At 41.9% G+C, this 21930-nt stretch overlaps 1 protein-coding gene across 10 annotated transcripts in view; it reads left to right on the top strand.

Annotated features, from left to right (window-relative positions):
* pou3f3b (POU class 3 homeobox 3b) overlaps positions 1-21433 on the top strand; it is a 184433-nt gene extending 163000 nt beyond the window's left edge. For 4 of the 10 annotated variants that reach the window (XR_005638405.1, XR_005638401.1, XR_005638397.1 and 1 more), the window contains one exon: positions 20751-21433. Coding sequence is in view for 1 of the 10 variants with exons in the window: in XM_039793297.1 (XP_039649231.1) it covers positions 10174-11385; positions 11744-11842 (1311 nt within the window). In the remaining 9 variants the exon portion in view is untranslated. Of the gene's footprint in view, positions 1-9480; positions 11386-11743; positions 12894-20750 lie in introns of those variants that run through there. The other 6 variants (XR_005638399.1, XR_005638394.1, XR_005638398.1 and 3 more) reach the window with 3 other exon arrangements.
* The last annotated feature ends 497 nt before the right edge of the window (positions 21434-21930 follow it).

The raw sequence follows: 21930 nt of genomic DNA, 5'->3' as shown, positions 1-21930 counted from the left end.
GATCATTGTTATAGACGCCTTGAAGCTGCAGCTAGCTAGCTAGCCACGCTCAGCCAATCCTACATGTTTACTCTGTGTGTGTGATGGAGACGCAGTACAATATAATACATGCAAAGCCTCCATTGACTTATACAGGGGTCTCAAAGTATGGCCTGGGGACACACAGGGGCCCTGTGGACGCTTATAAAGGACCGTGCATTGACATGTTTTAGCTCCTTTATACACATCATGTATACTTTAGATGTTTACTGACTATTTTCCAAGGCATGCTGCACAGTTTGAGTTTTGGATTTATTTTTCCAACTCTTTCAAGCAGCCATTGGTTTCCATTCATTTTGAAACAATGTGAAAGTCAATTATCTAAAAATCACGTTGCTGTGTTTGAGCATTCTGGATGCATTTCCCCGACTGTTCCAGGCAGCCATTGGTTTCCATTCATTTCTATGCAGTGTGAAAATAGATTAGCAGACACTTAAACCTTGCTTTGGTTTGTTATTCGTCACAGTAAACATTTAGTCTGCATACGTTTTTCATCAACGTTGCAGACTTAAGTTTTACTTCAATACATTTATGTAACCGTCAAAATTGAATGCAGTCAGGCACGTTTTAGGAGTCCACTTATAGGTTGGGAAATCAATTAAAACCAATGGCTGCCTGGGACAGTTGAAAAAAATATATAAAAAATTGTAAAACTCTGCAGCTTGCTTTTTTAAAAATACAAAAAAGTATACTGGATTTGCAGAAAATATACAACGTAGCATTTCATATCCTACAGAAATGACTGGAAGGCAATGGATGACTGGAATAACCAACACATTCAGGACTCTATGATCTTTTAATGGTATTACAACAATGTAGTACATAGAAGCAGTTATCTTGCGTTTGCACAATAACACTGTTATTGTGTTGTTACTTTACTTTCCCCTCCATCCACCCTGCACTGGTCTCATTAGAGCTGTAGATTTTCTGCTCATTTGCTAAGCATCATGGATCATCAGACGTTATTTGATGGCGAACAGTTTGTCTGTCTCTGCGTATGCATCACACCTGCACCTTGACACGTACTGTATATACTGTACAGACACACGCGCACACACACGGCTGGGTAAACTTGGCAGCTTTGTTTACAGAATTATGGATAGTGTACACACTCACACATAGATGCTATAGTAATCAAATGTGCAGCTCCATGTGCTCTACAAGTGGAATATTCCTAAACAGAAACACAATACACTTATACACACACTTAGTACATGTATGGTACGCCATGCAGGCAGGCTGCCTTTACCCCGAGAGGCCTGGCTCTGAGTCAGGGCCCCGCCGGTGACTCCAGCTACCCTTCGTACCCTCTAGCAAACATGGCAGCTGTGTGTGTGTGTGTGTGTGTGTGTGTGTGTGTGTGTGTGTGTGTGTGTGTGTGTGTGTGTGTGTGTGTGTGTGTGTGTGTGTGTGTGTGTGTGTGTCGTGGTGGCAGGGTTGCCTCCAACACGGCGCAACGAGCCCATCATTTATCCCTGATTGGGATGAAGGCAGGAGCGTTGAATTTGCGATACAATGCGGCGCCCATAAAGACCGAGAGACGACATTTCCTCCCCATTTCCCTCATGAATATCAAAGCCGCCGCCACCACAACACATAAGGAAAAATTACAGCCCTATTATTTTATTTGCATTACCTGTAATAGGCAGCATATTGGGTACTGTATTTATTGCCTTATCAGCACCGGCTTGGCTGTAAACATTTGCTGATTTACTAGCCATGCTGGCTTTGCCCAAACATCACACGTAATTACTTAGCAAATAGTGCAAGGGTGGTATCAGGAATTGTTGTTTTTACTACTTTGTGGGGTTTGCGATGGATTGACCAGACTTAGTTCAGAGAGAACAGGCAGCTTTGGTGTTAGAGGTTGACGCGTGTATTACAGATGGGGGGTCTTAGAGGCTAGTTTTTCCTGCTGCTGGCTCGGACCCAGACATGCCTATAGCCTCGACAGGGAATCAGAGAATTGCTGTTATTTGTACAGCTCTATATCCAGACTCACTCCTGTCGGAGACGTGGTTAGGTTAGCGGGGTTTTTTCTCTACCTGAGTGCGCGCTTCCATCCAATTATGTTGTTTGTCTTCTCAAAGGCCTCAATACCTCCAGCTTTGCAGCCCCCCCTCCCTGCTGTTCCACACACACTGTTCCACAAAGTTAGATAGAACTAGATCCATTAAGTTGGTGAAATGAGCAAAAAACAGCGCAAGAGAGGGTTACCCTAGATGCGCCCGTTCTTCTGTTATCCAATTTTACTGGGATTTGGAGTGATTTGCGCCTGGCTCCCCGAGGGAAATAAATACTTTGATTAATGTAATCCTGGGCAGGGAGGTGCCACAAACCCCCCCTCTCTATCCTCAGGGAACGCCACTGTTTAACAAACAAAAACAAAAAGCAGGGACTATAGAGAGACATGCACAGTGGCTACAAACACGCTGCTGAAGCAACGCGTCTTCCATAGATTTGATTTCCTGCGGATTTAGTTTATTTATTAATTACCCAGCCTAATAACACAATATCATTCTTGATTAGCATGTGTAATACACTCTAATAGAAGAGAAAAATACCAGCGTGTCCGTCTGCTGATTTGCATACACAATAAATCTGTGGTTTGTTTTGATGCTGCTGCTGGAGGTGGGGGTTTTCAGGTGTGTGTGTGTGTGTGTGTGTGCATGGGGTGTGGGATGTGGCCGGGACGATGAGGCAACCAGGGTGGAGGGACGGGGGTGGGGTGAAGCTGAAGACAGACAGACAAAGCACCCCCCTGCCCCCCTCCTCGCCCAAACGCACACACACACACACACACACACACACCTCTTTCCTCTCTCTCCTCAGTCACTCTGACTCAGAAAGCTGCACTTCATCTTATCTTTGCCGATCTGTCCCCCGTCACTCACCTCCTCACCAGCGTGCGTGCGTGCGTGCGTGCGCGTGTGTGTGTGTGTGTGTGTGTGCGTGTGTGTGTGCGTGCGCGCCATACAAGCACCTGCATTTACATCTGCCATACAGATGAATCTTTTCCTCCCATACATCTTGTTTTCTTTTTTCTTTCACGACAAACTAACCTCACTGCAACTTTTGACCTTTACTCTCAAATTAATTCACGCCTCAATTATATTTCTAAAATAACAACATAATTGGTTGGTTCTCATTCTCTCTGCCCCACAAATAAAAACGTAATTAATTGTCTTATTGAAACCTTCTTCAATCCTATGCTGAAATGTTTAATTTTATTGTTAGAAAAACGGTTTTAATAATTGAATTCAATGCCAAAGCTCCCATAAACGAAATGTGTAAACACCAAACACCCCCCCCCCTTTAAAACAGCATTTTCCAACACCACAGAACCCTGTTTTAGGCCAAATTATGACATCCGTATTGATTTCCAATCCCAAATCAATACCAGCTGTGCTGATACGTGTCTGAGCCATGACTCTTGGTGAAATGAGCACTGAGCACCACTGGAGAGTCTGTGACAACACTAAACATATAATCTTTACCTGCATGTCAGCCCATTTACAAGCTGTATGCCCACAGCGCTGCACGGCTCATGCAGGGCAATTACTAACCCCACGTAGTGGAATAAGAGGTGTATATAACACTATATTGGCCTTTATTAATAGAATATTAATAAAGAGTCTCTGTCTCGTCTGAATGGGTTAAGGAAAAAATCCCATTCATGTCTGAAATTGAAGGCATGTTTAATGCTTACACTGATATTCAGTGTAGCCCATTTAATTAACGGTATGGTAGCTACATTATCATTTAAGTGCTCCAAGTTGAATTTGGCTTTAAATCAACGTTTGGCCTGACGTGAGACACACTCAACGTATGTCGTTTCGGATTAGTGGCTGGACCAAGGGGAAGAAAATAAATTACGTAGCCCATAGGCAACTTAAATAGGCCATAATTAAAATGGCAGGAATTTCATCAATTTAATCTGAATATTGTAACCAGGGCAAGTGGAAGCTACAGGCACCCACGCTGGGTTTACCCACCTATTGAGGCTCACATAAATCTGCATGTCAGGTGTCATAAATGAATGGCGGCTGCAGAATCAAAGTGATGACACTATGAGGATGTTTAATGAGGGAGAGAGTAGATGAATGTTGTGGGTGAATTGACTTTTGTTCATACTGGTGTTTTTGTCTTGTGGTCATTGTCAAGTGGACGTGATTTTGATCTTATTTAACATGTTGTTTTATAAAATCATCTTTAAAACACCTTTTAAATTCAGATGTATGCTCCATTTGGCATGCTGCTTCTGATGGGGGGGGGGTGGAGGAAGTTCATGAAAGCATCTTGATGAATTAGACAATCTGTTCCTGGAGGAATAAATAAATGGCCTCCTGCTACCAATAACCATCATTGTACGGCATGACAGAATGGGTGCATAATGCAGAGCAATAACGCACAGTTGCTGCTTTGATGCTTTGTTGCTGCTGCTGGTGTTAGTGGTGCTGCTACTGATGACGATGATGAAGAAGAACACTGGATGGTGCAAACACTAAATGGCCGGCCAAGCATGTGGAGAAATTGCAATGCACTAATTTTCCGGGATGATTCATGAGTCCTGCCCAGCCCTCTTTTGCTAATAATTCTTGAAGTCGCCGGTTAGTCATATGTTTCCACACAGACCTGCTAGCTCAGACTTATGGCTTATAGGCTACTGCAGATGGCGACTGGCTTAATACAGCGTGCAGGGGCCTATCTAATCCCAGACTATTTGCATATCAACTAGGGGCTGTCATTGATAGGCTGCTTGTCACAGGCTTGTACTGATCAATACAAGCATGTTTCTTCATTCACTCATTGTAGAAATATGTGCAAAATAATAATTAATGTGGGGTTCTGGCTTGCAATGAAATTGGGTGGGATATCTTTAAAAAATGAGATAATTAAATTTAGGTGATTTAATTGCCTCTGGGATTGAGGGATGAACCAGAATATAGTCTGAGCCCTCGTTGTGTCTGGTGTGTTTGGCCTGAATTAGCAAGATGCAACATTTTTTAAACTGTGTGTGTGTGTGTGTGTGTGTGTTGTTTCTCTACAGTGACCCGTTCAGTCATTTTCCTCCTTCAGCCCAGTGATATCTTAATTGCCAATCGTGTCATCCAGCCATCAATTCATGTCTGTTCTTGAAACGGTGGCCATAAAATTATAAGGAGGCTCCTTATACACGACAAAAAAAATATAGATCTCCATTTCAAGGGGTTTAATTAAGTAATTCGGTCTTAAAATGTCACTTATTTTGAAAAAAAAAAACGTGCATATAAAGCAGCTTGGTTAAAAAACATATTTGAATCAAGAGATTTTACTTGAATGTAAAATGACCTTAAAACGTTATTTAATGAAAATGCGCGTGGAATCAGCTCACCATGTCAAGATGTGTAAAAATAAATAATTCTATGAATATTCTGAAAACAAGAAAAATATTCAAAAATGTGACATAAAATGGACTTTTTTTTTGCAGTGTAAGCTATACATATTTGCATCATGAGTGAGCGCGACACCTGGCGGCAGTTATGATTTATTTTTTATTTTTTTATTTCTGATCAAGCCAACAATGACTCCTAAAATCTATTTACCCTCCGCCCTGACTCAGCACCATGCAAAGAGACACACGTTGGATTACAATCCAAAAGAACATATTAGTCTTTTCTCGTGACTCCGATCACGGTGATTAAAAGTCATAATAAATTGCAAGTAAGTGGGGAAAGTAGCTCGTTACATTACGTTTCCGTTACGCACCAAAAAAATGAGTTTTTGATCAGTTTTTAAAACATCGCGATAACTTGGTTTGTCTTTTAAAAACCCAAGTCAGAAAAATCAAGTCATGATTTTTCAAACTTGAGATGTGGTTATTTCCCACGACCAAATGGTGATGAAAACGGACATACCGTAATCCTAGGTTGTTCGTAATTAAACCTAAAATTACAACAACAACAAAAAGGCAATACAACCAGAAGAAGTAATTATTGTTATTGGAGTTTTTTTGGGAGGGGGGGGGGTTGCAGATGGAGTAATGTCGTTACAGTAACGCGTTACCGCCCAGCACCAATGCTGCTGCTGGCCCGGGACACCGAGCCTCTTTTCATCTCGACTCCAGTGCACAAACATACAGCTTAATGCGACTAGTGTTCCCCCCTTTTATTGGGCTCACCATGGCTACCAAGTGCTGGGCTCAGAAATGCACTCCCCATCAATGAGGGGAAAAGGAGTTAACCCGTGAGAAGAAAAAAAGAAAAATAACCCCTTAGCAAACCAAACGACTTCTTCATCCACAAATTCGTGGTTCATGTGTGATAGATCATGTGTGATGGACTTTTTTGAAAATGTAGCCGAAAGTTGTGACAGACACTAAAATGATTAGTGTCTGCCATTAAATAATTGCCTGGGACCAGATGTCTTTTACAACTGCGCTTCTTTTAAAAATCTGTCGTTTTTAGTTTTCTTGACATTTCCTCGCGCTCCTTGAACAGCTCCAAAACAACAACCAAAAATAAAGAACAAACCAGCATCAGCCTCCATTAACATCGCAGGCTATTTATGAGCTGTGGCTGCCTGGATGGGTGCAGGTTAGGAGCGAGCTATGGTCGACAAGCTGCTGCATATAAACTTTAAACAAACTTTTGCAGCGGCGAGATCGATTTATATTAAACGATTTCATATTGCACTTGCCTACGCGGTCCCTCTGGAGGATTCAACCGAGGGATCTCTCTCTCTCTCTCTCTCTCTCTCTCTCTCTCTCTTTTTCACTCCCTCTCTCTCTCTCTCTCTCTCTCTGCCTGCTTAAAATGTGATTGATTGCACTTTTCTCCGGTGGACATTCACTACAAAACAGCCCAGCTTATCCATCTGCCCGCTATTTATATAAAAAGCAAAAAAAAAAAAAGGCTGGGGCGCAAAAGCAAACTGCAGCGCGCGTATTGATTTTTACGCATGCAGGGTAAAAGGGGAAAATAATGACACGCATTTGCAATTCGGTTTTTAAATATAAGAGAATCTGACTGCACCTCGGCGCAGAAAGAAGGCTGAAATATCATTTAAAGTGGTCTTTAAGTAAGGAGCCACGGTGGAGGCAATGCGCGAGAAGGCGATAAACTCAACATTCCTCATGCGTAAAAAAGAAATCCGCATAGATAATTGTTGACTTACCTTGTGTCCAAGAAAAGGGGAAATAGCTTCACATTGTTCACACGGAGCCTGTAAATGGTTATCTCCCTTTCCTACGACTCGGTGCTCCCTAAGATTTTCTTTCCTCTGCCTCAACTGAGCAGGAGCACTCCTCTGCTCCCGCTATTATTTTCACTAAAATATATGAAAATTTATGCAAATGAAAATCAGCACTAACTGTTCGTCTCTTGTTATACTTGGGGATGATTTTTTTCCTCTCCCCCCTTTCTTTCTTTCTTTTTTTTTTTTTTGCATACAAAATAAATGAACTCCCCCAGCAGGGAACTTGGGGACCTTTTTATAATAAGCAAATAAATAATAAACACATCATATATCAGAGAGGAGTGTTTTTATCGCCGCGCGGTGATTTCGGGGAGCATTTCTAAAATGCCTTTTGACTCTTCTTCTTCTTCTTTATATATTACATATTATTTTCATTTTGAGGGGTTATCTTGTGGAAGGAGCCCTCAATTCTCTGCACCTTGGTGTCACGTTTGTGCTGGCCGCCTGAGACGCCCTTTTCAAAGCGTGCAGTGTGGAAGGAACAGCAGTAATTTAGACAGATATCCTCACTGTATATTAATGAATAGAGGGCCCCATGGTTCTGGCCCCTAGCCTGCCTATTCAATGTAAACAAATCCACGAGGCTCCCTCGATTTTGAGCCCAGTCCAAATTAAATCTACTGGGATGAGAAGAAGGGAGGGGGGGGCACTGGCATGGAGTATACACAGCCTGTGCCCTTAAATCCCTTTTGCACTAAAATCTTCGCATCATCTTTGATTTGGGGAGCTGTGGGGTTACGCGTGACATGTAGCTCTAACCTTTCTACAAAATACAGTTAATCCTGTCAGAGAATCACCTGCCACAGGCCTCGTTTCGGTCAGGTGGACTCAACAGGCTGCCGACACCCAACCAATGGGTGCAGTGGGAGCCTATTACCACCCATGGGTGCGTCCATAGGCGCAGAGATGCCACGCACTAACAAAGGCCCTATTCATTCCGCGGGTTGTGGTCATCTTGAGGGATGGTGCGCGTTTTAAGGGCTACATCTCTCGATTTTTTTCTCTCCTTTTTTTTTTTCTTAAGCCACCCTGCACGCACACATCCCCCAAGGACTGCTCAATTTGCCCTTGTTTTGGTTGCCACTTTCTCTTTCCCTGTGCTTCAGTGAGGTTGCCTGTGCGCGGCGTTTCCGCATGGAAGCCTCTCCGCAACCTTTGCGCGTTAACTCCTGAGGAGCCGAGGCGCAGAGCTGCACTGGCTCAGGGGCTGCAGTGCCTTCAAATCATCACACTTCCTCTCTGTGTTGTGCTTTACATGTTTACGTGCTGCTTTGAGGTTTAGGGTGCAGCGTCATGGTTTTCTGAAAGACATTCTTTTTTTTTTACTTATATGCTCATAAACAATTAACCTGAGCTGGTACATTTCTCCAAACCGTTTTGAATTGCTAATCTTACTTTATTAACACACCAGTGCTCCTCATCTACATGTAACATAACACGATAAAGCATGTACCATTTAGTCAATTTTTTTTTTTCATTTTTTGTTATACTTTTCTGTATTTTTCACGGGTGGCCCAGAGGGAATTAGACCCCTAACCGTGGCAGTAGGGATGCCTTATTCTATTACACAACCAGGTCAGGCTACCAGACAATTATAATCGTTACCAATAGATCTTATAGTGTCAAATGCGCGTGCAGGTTTTGAATACACTCGAGCCTTGCATTAGTCCAGGATGTGTGTTTGTAACAATAACAGAAGATAAAACTACTTAAATGCAGTTTATCCATATATTTTAATATCTAAATAGTATTAACAGGCGCTTATATTAGAATGTATACTCTCAAACAGGTGTGTCCTTCATATAAATATAGAAGAAAGCATATATTGAAGCTGTTCTGGAAAAAAGAAAAGCCTCTCATGATGCTGGTTTGACTTCTGATGATCACAACAAACTAGAGGTCACACTTTATCGCCCTTTTTGATTGACCCCTTCACCGCTGTTTGTGCACTAATGCCTCGCTACTATTTACTACCAACTTGTGTTCCCTGTTTTGTTTGGACTGCAATTAAAAATCAGCCAATTGGAACAGCCGGAAGGAGGGCTCGTGCGCCCGGAGCAAGGGCTGGCGAGACTTGCCAATCACACCCCGGGTAGCCAATCAACGGGGACGCACGGGGTAAACATCCGCGCGTCGTCGGGCTTGGAAGGGGGCGGGACTACACGGCCTGTCAGGGAGGGAGAAGAGAGAGAGAGAGATTTAGAGAGAGAAGAGGAGAGAGAGAACGAATGAGAGAAGAGGCTCGCAGGCAGCGCCGTACACTGTTATACTGGATTGTACTTCATCGGGAGTTTGCGGTTTGGCAGGTTTATATACATCAAAACAGAACAAAGAGAGAGGCTCTACAGTGCTATAAAAGAAGACAGAGAAAAGAATAAAGCGAGGGAGAAATCTCGGCGACTGAATTACAAAAGAACCAAGGACACTCTGCTAATGTTTTTCACATCCAAAGGGGACATTAACTGGGACTTTGTACATTGTGGAGAATTTGCAAGGCTTTTTGTTTTTTGCGTGCACCAAAAGTTTGTATGGGACACCGCTTTTTTCCTCTATATTTGAATTTTTAATGCTCACAATTTCATCCCAGTGCAAAACTTTCTAAACGGACTGCACATGGTTCCAAAGGGCTTTTGAAAACCTGGAATTGTATTCGCCGACTTCCATGCACAACTGTTTGAACTAGAATGTTGTAAATACATGCGGATTTTATTCAGTTTTCTGCCACCGTTTTTAAAGCTTTTTTTTGTTGCGTTTTTACGCGCGTCGATGGTATTGCCAAAAACCTACTCATACTTTTAAAGTTTGAATAATTCATGAGATACAATTTGCCTGCTCGAAAGAAGTGACTGTAAGAAGGGAGGGGGGTTATCCACAAACATATTCATAAGGGTTGACGGAATGGCCACCGCGGCTTCCAATCCTTATCTCCCCAGCAATAGCATCTTATCGTCCGGCTCCCTCGTGCACTCTGACTCTGGAGGTGGTGGCATGCAGCCGGGCAGTGCTGCGGTTACCTCGGGGTCTGGGGTCTACAGGGGAGACCCCTCAGTCAAGATGGTACAGAGTGACTTTATGCAAGGCGCAATGGCAGCGAGCAACGGGGGACACATGCTGAGCCATGCCCACCAGTGGGTGACATCCCTCCCGCACGCCGCAGCGGCCGCAGCAGCAGCCGCGGTGGCTGCAGCGGAGGCCGGTTCCCCCTGGTCGTCGAGTCCCGTCGGGATGACGGGCAGCCCGCAGCAGCAGGACGTGAAAAACCCCGGCAGAGACGATCTGCACACGGGCACCGCGCTGCACCACAGGCCCCCTCACTTAGCTCCCCATCAGACTCACGCCGGCGCTTGGGGGAGCACGACTGCGGCGCACATTAACTCCATATCCGGGGGACAGCAGCAGCAACAGTCGCTGCTCTACTCCCAGCCGGGGGGGTTCACTGTGAACGGGATGCTGAGTCCTGGGAGCCAGAGCCTGGTGCACCCGGGCTTGGTGAGGGGGGACACCCCGGATCTGGACCACGGCAGCCACCACCACCACCATCACCACCAGCATCAGCATCACCAGCACCACGGCGGCGTCAGCAGCCACGACCCGCACTCGGACGACGACACGCCGACCTCGGACGACCTGGAGCAGTTCGCCAAGCAGTTCAAGCAGCGGAGGATCAAACTGGGCTTTACGCAGGCGGACGTCGGCTTGGCTTTGGGCACCCTGTACGGGAACGTTTTCTCTCAGACGACCATTTGCAGATTCGAGGCTCTGCAGCTCAGCTTCAAGAACATGTGCAAGCTCAAGCCTTTGTTGAACAAGTGGCTCGAGGAGGCCGACTCGTCCACTGGCAGCCCCACCAGCATCGACAAGATCGCGGCGCAGGGGAGGAAGCGAAAGAAGCGCACATCCATCGAAGTGAGCGTCAAAGGGGCTTTGGAGAGCCACTTCCTAAAATGCCCCAAACCTTCGGCCCAGGAGATCACCAGCCTGGCGGACAACTTGCAGCTGGAGAAAGAGGTGGTTAGAGTGTGGTTTTGCAATAGGAGACAGAAGGAAAAACGGATGACGCCCCCAGGAGTGGCGCAGACGCCGGAGGATGTGTACTCTCAGGTCGGCAATGTGAGTGCAGAAACACCGCCCCCCTCCATGGACTGCAAAAGAATGTTCAGTGAAACATAGAACAGCACACGAGAATATTTTATATGAAATTAGACTGATTAAAAAAAAAAAGCATACAGACTATCGCCAAGATAGCCAATTTTTTTTGATACTGTGATTGTGAGGGAATATGAATGAGACTGCAAATGTGTTATCTATTTTTCACCAGAGAAAAAAACAAACAGAAAGAGAGAGAGAGAGAAAAAAAACTTCCCCTTCTTCCTCCCAACCCCCTCAGAAAAAGAAATCGCACCGTTAACCTTCTTCCAGGCCCTGAAATGTCTTAACCTAAAAGGTTCCTTCTGCTTTTTTCTTTCAGGGGCATTTTTTAGTAGATTACTTAAAAGATGCAAGTGAAGCGAGCGACCAGAGGGTGACAACTACAAGTTCATTCCACCAGGTAATTTTGGCGCATTAAAAACAACCACCAAGAGGAAAACCAAGTATTGTTTTTATTCTTTTTTTCTCTCCCCCCCCTCCCCCCCTTCAAAAATATTCCCCCCCATCATTATCTTGTGTTTGATTGAAGAAAACAAAGGAGCAGGCATTTTGTATATTTAGAAATGGGACTGAACCGCCTTCCCTGCTCCCCCCATGCCTATAACAATGACAAGAGGGGAGAAACTGCAACAATATGAACAAGAGTGACATCCACGAAGCTTCCATCGTGATTTACAGCATTTTTGGGGGGTTTTGTCTGAGGGTGGACTGCATGGTTTCATTGACACACACGGAGGATTAAGGTTTTTTTTTTTTTTGGGGGGGGGGCATCTTGAGGCCCAGAAAGAAAGACAACCAGGACCAGGACAGTCTCGTCTCCATGATCTCAAAGATCACCTTCTTTTTTTTTATTATTATTTAATGGACTTTGACACCGTGAGTGGATCTTTCCTCTTTTATTTTTGCCTCTCCAACAAATACAGCATAAGACATTTGAAAAGACTTCAGCTGCACTTATTTGAGAAAAAAAAATCTGTTGCCAAGTGTGACTGAGTGGGTGCTGTGGATATACTATTATTGCTGCCCTTTCTAAGCAGTATTCTTTGGTAGGTTTTAATAAACAAAAACTGTGTAAAGCCGGCAATATAGAACACTAGATCAGATACTGATCGGAGTTATTTACTTTATATTTTTCATCAGAATGACTTGTTTTAATATTTTATTCGGAATACATATGAATTATTCCAAACGGTAATTTATTTCCCCAACCCCTATACCCAGGAACTTGTGTAAGATGTTTTCCCTTTTCCTTGTTTTATCTTCATTTCTTTCTTATATTTCTGTTGTTGCCCTTATTTGTTTTTAATTTTGTATTATCGTTTCTAAAGGAGCACAAATCATCATAAGCTGACGTTGTTAGGTAATAAGGGTATATTTTGATGTGATCATTTGATTGTAATTTAATTTCAGTAGTGGTTCCGTACGAGCTGATTGAGACACAATAAATTTGTTAGAATGAAATGCAATCACCTTGTGTTTTGAGATTGAAATTCTTAAGGTCTGTTGGGCTGTTATTTCCTTTTTTATTTCTTTTTTGAAAGGGGAATTACTTTGTGTGCTATTTTCTGCCTGCACAAGCTAATGAAGAAAATGGTGGACTATTTAGTCCCAGATGAAGCTGCGAGCTAATAATAACCTCCGTTAGAATAATAATGCAGAACAAAGACACTTTGTAGAGAGAAACATGAAAATACTCAACCTTTTAATATTTGTTTTTTGTATTTACGAAAATATAAAAAAAATACACACATATAATTTGGCGTATTAATATAGCATTCACGGTATTGAGAGCTCATAGGTTATTGGCTCAGCTTAAATAAATGTCCACCAGCGTTGTTATCATCCCATAACTGTGTACTACCATTTCAATGGAGCATCGCGGTCAGTTGCAGGCCTGCACAATGGCTCCCTGTTTGTTTACATCTGCTGCCTCTTGAGGCCTTGGGCAAAAAGCATGAACCTTAACCTCAGGCTGCAGGCTGGAAAAACAGGCACCAATGTATATGTTGTGTTAAAAAAAGAAAAAAAAAAGAGCGTGCAAATCGAGAAATTCCTCGAGAAATTCAAAAACGGATGACGTCCATATTGTGGGAGTGAAAGTATATAGAGTTCCTAATGTCCTGACTGCATGTTATGTAACATTTACGTTGCAGCTTATATAGTCCAGACCCTGCATCCCATAATACTGATAAACATAATTAATAGCCTGATTCATGCGCTTGTCAGTGCAACAAAAAGTCAACTGTACGTACAGTATAATCTGCCAAATTGATTTACACTCATTGAAATAGCAAAATTGAATTTATTGCTGCAATTTTTTTTTTTTTATTTATTTTTTTTTGCAAGCGTATGAATGCAAATGCTTCACCACATCATGCATCCAGGTTGATGTAAGCTCCAGGACATCCAGGTGTGTTGTGCAGGTAGCTGACATGTTGTGTTAGGATGCGGGGCACTGGGTCACAGAGAGAGCTTATTGATTGGGTCTGTCTCCAGCACACTTTACTGAGCATCAAAGTGCTGTTTGACAAGTCGGAGCGGTGCAGATTAATATCTGGATTGTTGACAGGCTTAGTGCGGGGCTTTTTTTGCGGGACAGATGCAGGAAAAAAAAATAATATTCCTAAAGGGGCTGATAATGCGCATGTGTGACATTATTGTATTCGATATAACAACACTTTGGCTTTGTTATTTTGTTTTTTAACAACAGGACTATTTTTCGTCACGGCTGCGAGAGGCAAAATGTGTTCCTGTCTTCCAAACTTTTTTTTTTTTTTTTTTTTTCTTTCTTGAGTTGTCTTGCTCGCCTATTCAGCAAAACTCACAAAACGTGTCTTCTCGCTGCAGGATTTGAATTTCGCGGATGATTTCCCATACTAGTTGCTTAGCAACTGAATTCAATGATATAGAGAAGTGGGCATCATTTTTCTTTGTCTCCATTAGCAGAAGTGGCAGCAGAGACGCGCTATATGTGCTCCAAACTTTATATTTTCAAACGCAATGTATACAGTACACAAACGTGTTGATGGCATTTGCAAAGACGTTTCAAAAACGTTAAAGAAAAAGACTTATTATGAGTCTATTCAAAACAACACAGGATTGGTCTGTTTTTTTATTATAATATCAATAATATGTAGCACATGCTGATAGAAACACAAGCCTTTAAAAAATAAAAGCATGTGTGCAGTGAGGCTCCACTTTAGCCTCGTGTTCCTATACCTGTGCTCATTATGCATGCACTTCTGGTGCTCCTCTGTAAAAAAAAAAAAAAATAATAATAATAATATATATATATATATTTTTTTTAATTAAAAATATTTAAAAAAATACCCAATGCAAAGTGACATGAGGTGCTAACATAAGCCTGCTAGCTGCCCGACAGCACGAGAGAGGGACACTTGAGGTTCCTCACTACTATCCCAACAAATCCCACAGCGGACCTGCGCGTTCACGCGTGTGGATCCCGTAAAATATAAGCTCTCTGAGAAGCCAAACGGCTTGCACGGCTCGTGCAGAAATATCCCAAATGTAGTGAGAGATTTTTACCAAAAGGCGACACAAAAAGAGTTTAAAAATCTCCTAATGGGTTTTGGTCCGCCTATTCTTCAACAGCATTGCCTTTTTTCATGGGTCTTCAAAACCGTGGTGGCTGCGTGCGTGCGCGCGTGCGTGCGTGTGTGTGTGTGTGTGTGTGTGTGTGTGTGTGTGTGTGTGTGTGTGTGTGTGTGTGTGTGTGTGTGTGTGGCTATTGATTTAGGACGCCAGTGGCCCAACAGGCTCGCCGCGCTAATTAAAGCTGCTCGTTGTCACATCACTCTGCTCTTTAAAACAAGACTTAAATATATTCTCTAACACTTAATATATCCGCCTAAACAAATAATAGTCTCATAATTAAAAACAATATAAGTCCATTACACTTTACATATAGTGGCCCATACTTAAGTGTAGGCTATTTAAATATTACACTTAGATATTGTTTTGTAGATATGTTTTATGCGTAAATAGGATGCCCTATGTTTTATTATCACCTTCAGAGTTGCATTTGCCTTTATAACACACACTTAAGTTCACTTTTTACTTATATATATATATATATATATATCCTACACATGTTTAATAATAATTAGTATGTGTATATGTGGCTTTTCAGACGATTAAACCAACTTAAACACAGGGTGTGTATACTGTTGAGGTGGGCCTATAAAATAAAGTAATGTACGCTTTTACTGTATCACACACTCAGTTGCTCTCCACTTGCAATGGTGATATGTGTGTCATTTCAAAAAAGGCTAATACAGGCTCCGTCTAACCTGGTGGAAAGGTTCATGTACACAATGGTTCCCCTGCTCTCATACTGTATTTACTCCACGTGTCGAGCGCATGAATATGGATTATTCCGAGCTGTTCTCCGCAGGGAGCCTTCCTCTTCCACGGATTTCTCTCCGCTGCAGAAAAGCCGCTCAGAAAGCTATCCTTCTGTCTGCTTGTGACTGCTGACTTTTGATCATTATTAGTACTGTTACTTTACAGTAAGTATGGTGGCTTTATTTCTTCGATCCGTCCCTTATTTGTGGTGTTGTCATCCTGGAAGCAATGTGGCTGCGATGCAAAAGTCTGCTTCACTTTATTATTATTATTTTTATTTAATTTTTCTTTAGATCCTAAACGGCAGCAACACACGGATGAGAAATAAGCGTGTCTATTGGGTTCATGTAGGTCTGTATTTCATTTGATTTCAATTGAGTTAATATTATTTTTTTGCATTTCTATTTCGGTCAACACATTCAGTTGAGGCGTGTTGGGGCCTATAGACACATCCATGGGCTATTATTGTGTTTAACCTGTAATGTATAGGCCTAATTAGAATTATATATTATTATTATTATTATTATTATTATGCAGGCTTATATATAAATATAGAAGACAGAATTGCATTACGGGACACAGAATATAACAAATAATGATTAAGTACAGTATTTGAAGAACCAACTACATCACAAGCCTACATGTAAATGATCTCGAGTCGTTTGGTGGCATCAGAAGAAGAAGAAGAAGAGGAGGACGTTATAAAATATGACGTGACTCTCGGGGGTTTCCTCTCTATAAATTGTGAAGGTCATGGTTTTGTGAGCAGCGGGATGGATAGGTAGAGGAGGGGGGGGGCTCAGCCACACAGAGGTAGAATATGCTCCAGTATCTCATCTGCCTGTCTGCATTTTCCAAAAGCACATAAAGCCTGCTGGAGCTTTCTTTTCCTCCCTCTCCCCTCCGTCCAAATGCGGATTTAACGCCTTTAATTCAACAACATGAGTTATTAGATTTCATTTACACTTTCATAACTTGACAGTCTTCTTCTTAAACGTCGATCATTGTCTACTTAGACAGGCCTATTTAAAGTCAAGTGACAATAAACCTTTCAACTTAAATCCCTTTAAGATGAGGACCCCTATAATAGTCCTATATTGTTTATAACATTGTTCTCATAATGTTGTTTTTACTTTGTAGTGACTTTACGCCGTTTATAAACCCGATCATTTTCCTATAATATTCACAATATTCTTATAATAGCTAATAACAATCTAATATTTTCCCCATCATTCCGATAAGTGCGTTTAAGTAAAAGTACTATTATCTACACTGTAACACTCATAAATGCCTCTATAAACTCATAACATATATAACATTCACAATTTCCATATAACTGTACTGTTATACGCCAATTGCTGTGTTTTAGTAAACTAATATTACCTTAATTATTACACAGTAATACACAATGTCTCTGTAAACTTATAATATTGCTATACTATTCCTTTTTGGAACTTTCTCACTTTGTTTGTTTTATATACTTTACTCTTAGTACATAGTGAATACTATACTGTACTTTATTAGCACCCCTCAAACACACACACACACACACACACACAAGCATGTAGTATTATAAGTGTATACGTTTTTATTCTAAAGTTCTATACGGGAAGTTTTTTGGAGAAATAATCCTGGCTGGGTCAGTGTGCCGTGATCGACGCTGATCACGGCACACTGACCCACGAATAAATACAAACTTAGAATAAAATAAATAAATCAGGTAGCCTACATGTACTTATCTGTGTTTTCTCAGCAGATTGTGAGTGGTTTAGCTCGGTTTCTAATTGAACTCAGTCGTGTTGAAATCCGTCTTCAAGACAGATTTGGTGGAAAAAGGTGCAGCAGCAGTAATAAGCAGGGCCACACTGAGCCACTGACTGTAGGCTAATACATCTCTATAGTACAGCATCAGTGTTAGTGGGGCGACATTGGCTTTATTTCCTGCTCACAGAAATCTTCGCCTTCTCACAAAGGAACAGGACACAGTTTAGTATTTGTTTGTTGCAGTATGTGGCAGAAAAGAAAGCAGCTTTAATAAAGGAATCGCTTCAGTAAACGCATTTAAAGCAGCGTATTCATGTAGTTTTCAATTATTTTCAAAACGCTTTAAAACAATAATCCCTTAATGATTGCATTAATATTATTTCCACAATAAAATACTGCCATAATCCAGACTTCTTCCCCCTCCTTGTTTGATGAAACGCACAGGAGTAGCGCTTCCCTGACCTTACAGCGCCACCCAGTGGCCGGTTAACCGACTCCACCAGCCAACCTCTCCTGTCCTTTATCTCCACTGGAATCAGCTGCTTTAATCTAAGTTAATAATAATATTACCAATGATGCTTTTTATTTATATAGCGCTTTTTGTAACACTCAGAGACACTTTGCAGAGTTTTTAAAAAGGAAATACACATGCCACGAAAATGCACACACTAAAATACACACATTAATCAAACATTAACAAGCAGCTCTTAAAAGGTGAGTTTTGACTTGGGATTTGAAGATGGCATGTTGATGTAGTTTGGATCGGTAATATTTAAATTTTTAATTCTGCACAGAGTGTTGGCCACTCTAAGGGTCTGTATGCAGACATTTAAAACATATTCAGTCCTGAATGGAAATAGCTAAGTCTGTTTGCTATCGTTTGAAAGTGCATTGTTTACCGTTGGGTTAAACAATGCAGACAATATTAGAGTTCCAACTTTTTCTACTTCCAACCAAGTGGATCAATAGCATGTCTTGCGTATTTTTATATCTTCTTTTATTCCAGTTGTTGTTCCCCACGGTTTCCACTTTTCACTGTGTCCAAATTGTGACATTTCAGATGATTCTGTGTGTGTGTGTGTGTGTGTGTGTGTGTGTGTGTGTGTGTGTTTTATTTATTTATTTTTTTAATGTGTCCTTCAAACTGAAGAAGCGAAAGAAAACCCACTTCAATCATATCAATTTATGTGACGAATTTAAGATCACAACTTTTAGAAGTGCAGGGTTTTCACAGGTTGGTGATGATATGTTGCATTTTGGGAAGTCATTTTATAGCATTGTCCTCTGTAGCCTCTGGCTCACATGGGCTTTTGAGCATATCTCTGTTTCTTTTAAATTATGCTGGACAGGCAATTTTACTTTCTTTCTTTTTGCAATTTTATATTCTGTTAAGATACATTCTGATTTCTGTGCTTTTTCCTTTTTAAAACACATCATATAAACATTATCTATCTATCTATCTATCTATCTATATATATATATATATATATATATATATATATATATATATATATATATATGATACTTTAGATACAGTATCACTTTATCTATCTATATATCTACATCTATCTATCTCTATTTTTATATCTATTTATCTATATCTATCTACAGTATATATCTATCCATCTATCTCTATCTATTGCTATCTATCTCTACCTATCTATCTATCTGAAACAAAGTTAGAAAAACCATACACGTAAAGAAGAACAGGTGTTTCATGGCTCAGGGAACGACATGCAAATGAAGTGAGGTCAAGTCCTGCCATGTTGTTCTTGTATATGTACATACAGTATGTGCGTTAAAGAAGCCTCCATAACATTAGTTAGGCTATTCTACACAAACTATACTCACTGTAGCTGTCCAGGGAAAAATCATGTAGCCTATCGCTACATGTGGGGATTTAGCATTCTTCAGACTGAGGACTCAGTGTTCCTTTATGGCTTTCCTAGGACAGAGTCACAATTCTCACTATTTCTGAAGTCATGTTTCCACCTTCACTGGTTGCCTGCGGACTGTTGTGTAATGCTTCAGTTTCTGTCTGAGCATGTTTTATTCAGTCTTCACACAAACACACACACACACACACACACACACACACACACATGGTATATCTTGTTTCAGCCAGTCAATCCGCCGGGTTGCTTCACCCGTGCTGATAATCCCCACAAAAGACGGCTGGCCCTGCTTTATTGGTTGCCATGGGAACCAGGAAGCTAGTTAGTGATCTTTCACATTTACTCTTGTTGTTTATTCGTGTGACACGAGAGACAGCTTTTCTGTCAGAGCACATGTGTTTTGGAAAGCATTGTACATAAGACCTAATGCAGTTTGAGGATTATTGTGAGTAAAGGCCACTTTGTTGGTGCTGATGCTATCATAATCCGAGTTTGATAGAGCGGGTGCAACATTTTCTCTAGAAATGCAGTGCAAAAAAATGCATTATATAAAACATTCCCCTTCCCGGGACCTAGTGGCATGTGTCTGTAAAGTTCTCATCGAACACATTGCCTCGTGATAGTAAATGCAGCCTGTGATGTAAAACTTCTTGGTCCCTACCCATAGTCCCTCTCCCCCAAGAATTTGATCCCTGCATCCAGCCGGGTCCCGCATCTCGCAGCGAGAGCTCGGCTGCTTCCAAAGCCTCGTGTCAAAAAGCTGGTCAGCGTTTCAAAGAACTCCCAACATTCGTGGAGAGACTGACGCCCTCAGCCGCCGATGGGCCCGTGCCAACAACCGCTTGTGTTGGCTCTGAGAACGATCGTACACAGAGAGGGATTCAGAAGTTGCCAAGGAATGACTTGGTAACCTCGAAAAAGTAGAAAAGAAGAAGCATTTCTACAAAGACGCGCCAGGACTTTTCTGGACGTCTTTCTTCAGCAGAGATAGAGTCTGAGGCAGATACAGTTTAGGCTTTGAGGAAATGCTTTTGGGGACTTTTATGGCATTTTGCTGTCGAGTTGGATTTCAGGACACTGACATTTTATCACCTAACCGATAAAACAATCTTTTTTTGGCTTTCTGGGAGAGTTCCTTCGATACAATAAAGCATATATGTGTGTTTACAAGTACATGTGTGAATATGATTCTACATTAATGCCTGTCTGAGTGGATTTTGTCTTCTTCTGTCTGTCTGTCTGTGTGTGTGTGTGTGTGTGTGTGTGTGTGTGTGTGTGTGTGTGTACCCTGTCCTATACCAGGGAGCGTCCCGGGTGGTGACGGATCTCAACAGCAGACGGATCGATGGTCGGGGACAGAAGCAGGGGTCGTTGGTCCTCAGGGGTCCGCCGGTGACATCTCCTGCCGTCCGGCCAGCAGTTCGGGTCAGCTATCCCAGCAGGCCGTTCGCTCTGGCAGCAGTTACCAAGGTGACAGCATGTCAGCACAGCCCCGCAGCGCCGCTGAGGGCGGGAGGGTGCGCAGGGAGCCCAATGCATCACCAGCTCTGATGGGTTTGTCAATACTGCTTAGATCCAGTGGGAGCCGGGCCCGTCGTGACACACACGGGGCCCCTCCAGAGAGCAAGCACACACACACACACACACACACACACACATAACACACATCCACAAATGCATATAATGTAAGCAAAATATGCATTTTGGCTTAGAAACAGACTTACACGAATCCCAGAATACACCCATCCATTTTAAATTGTGGCCTTATTTTCACACCAGCATTAAGGCACACACATACTGTACAAGAAAGACGTGAAAAATATCACCTGCATTTGCTCATGATCATGAAGAGACTCGTACACAAACTTGTTTTATTCATTTAGAAGGACATCGTAGTGACTTTTTGTCCCTAAAGGGACAATGAGCCACCATTATGTGTGAACAGAGTTTTGTCCCTACGATTAATAAAAGTACCCCTGCAAAGACACATGCTGTACAATACATTCACATACACATTCACAAGTGTGCAACGTGTGTATTTTGGCTAAGAAACACACGCCATATACTTGCACATTCGTACATACCCACAGTGCAGGATACAAACACATATGGTGTTGTGGTTTTTATTTGCATATCAACAGAGTCACTTTTTGGCTCAAAAATACAAAAAAGACTTTTTTTGGGGGGGATCACATGTGTTCACTTACATGCATGATCAAACAGATACAAGCACATTGCACTCTTTTACATTACTTCCCTAGAGATTTACCCTAACCATAACCACTACATGCCTACCCCCAGCCTAACCCTAACCTTAACCTAAAGCCAGAGATGTGTCCCAATTCCATACTACATCTAAGCAGCTTTTGAGTATGCAGTATGTTCACACTGGCAAGGTGAAATAATTAGGGATACCTACTTAAAAAATCTTCAGCATGCAAACTACAAGCTGTACTGTTGATTGTACCTAAAAGCAGTGCAC

This window comes from Perca fluviatilis, chromosome 24 (genome assembly GCF_010015445.1).
Source record: "Perca fluviatilis chromosome 24, GENO_Pfluv_1.0, whole genome shotgun sequence".
NCBI classification, from domain to species: Eukaryota; Metazoa; Chordata; class Actinopteri; order Perciformes; family Percidae; genus Perca; species Perca fluviatilis.
Note: the sequence above shows the minus strand (reverse complement) of the source record. Positions and strands in the feature narration are given on the sequence as shown.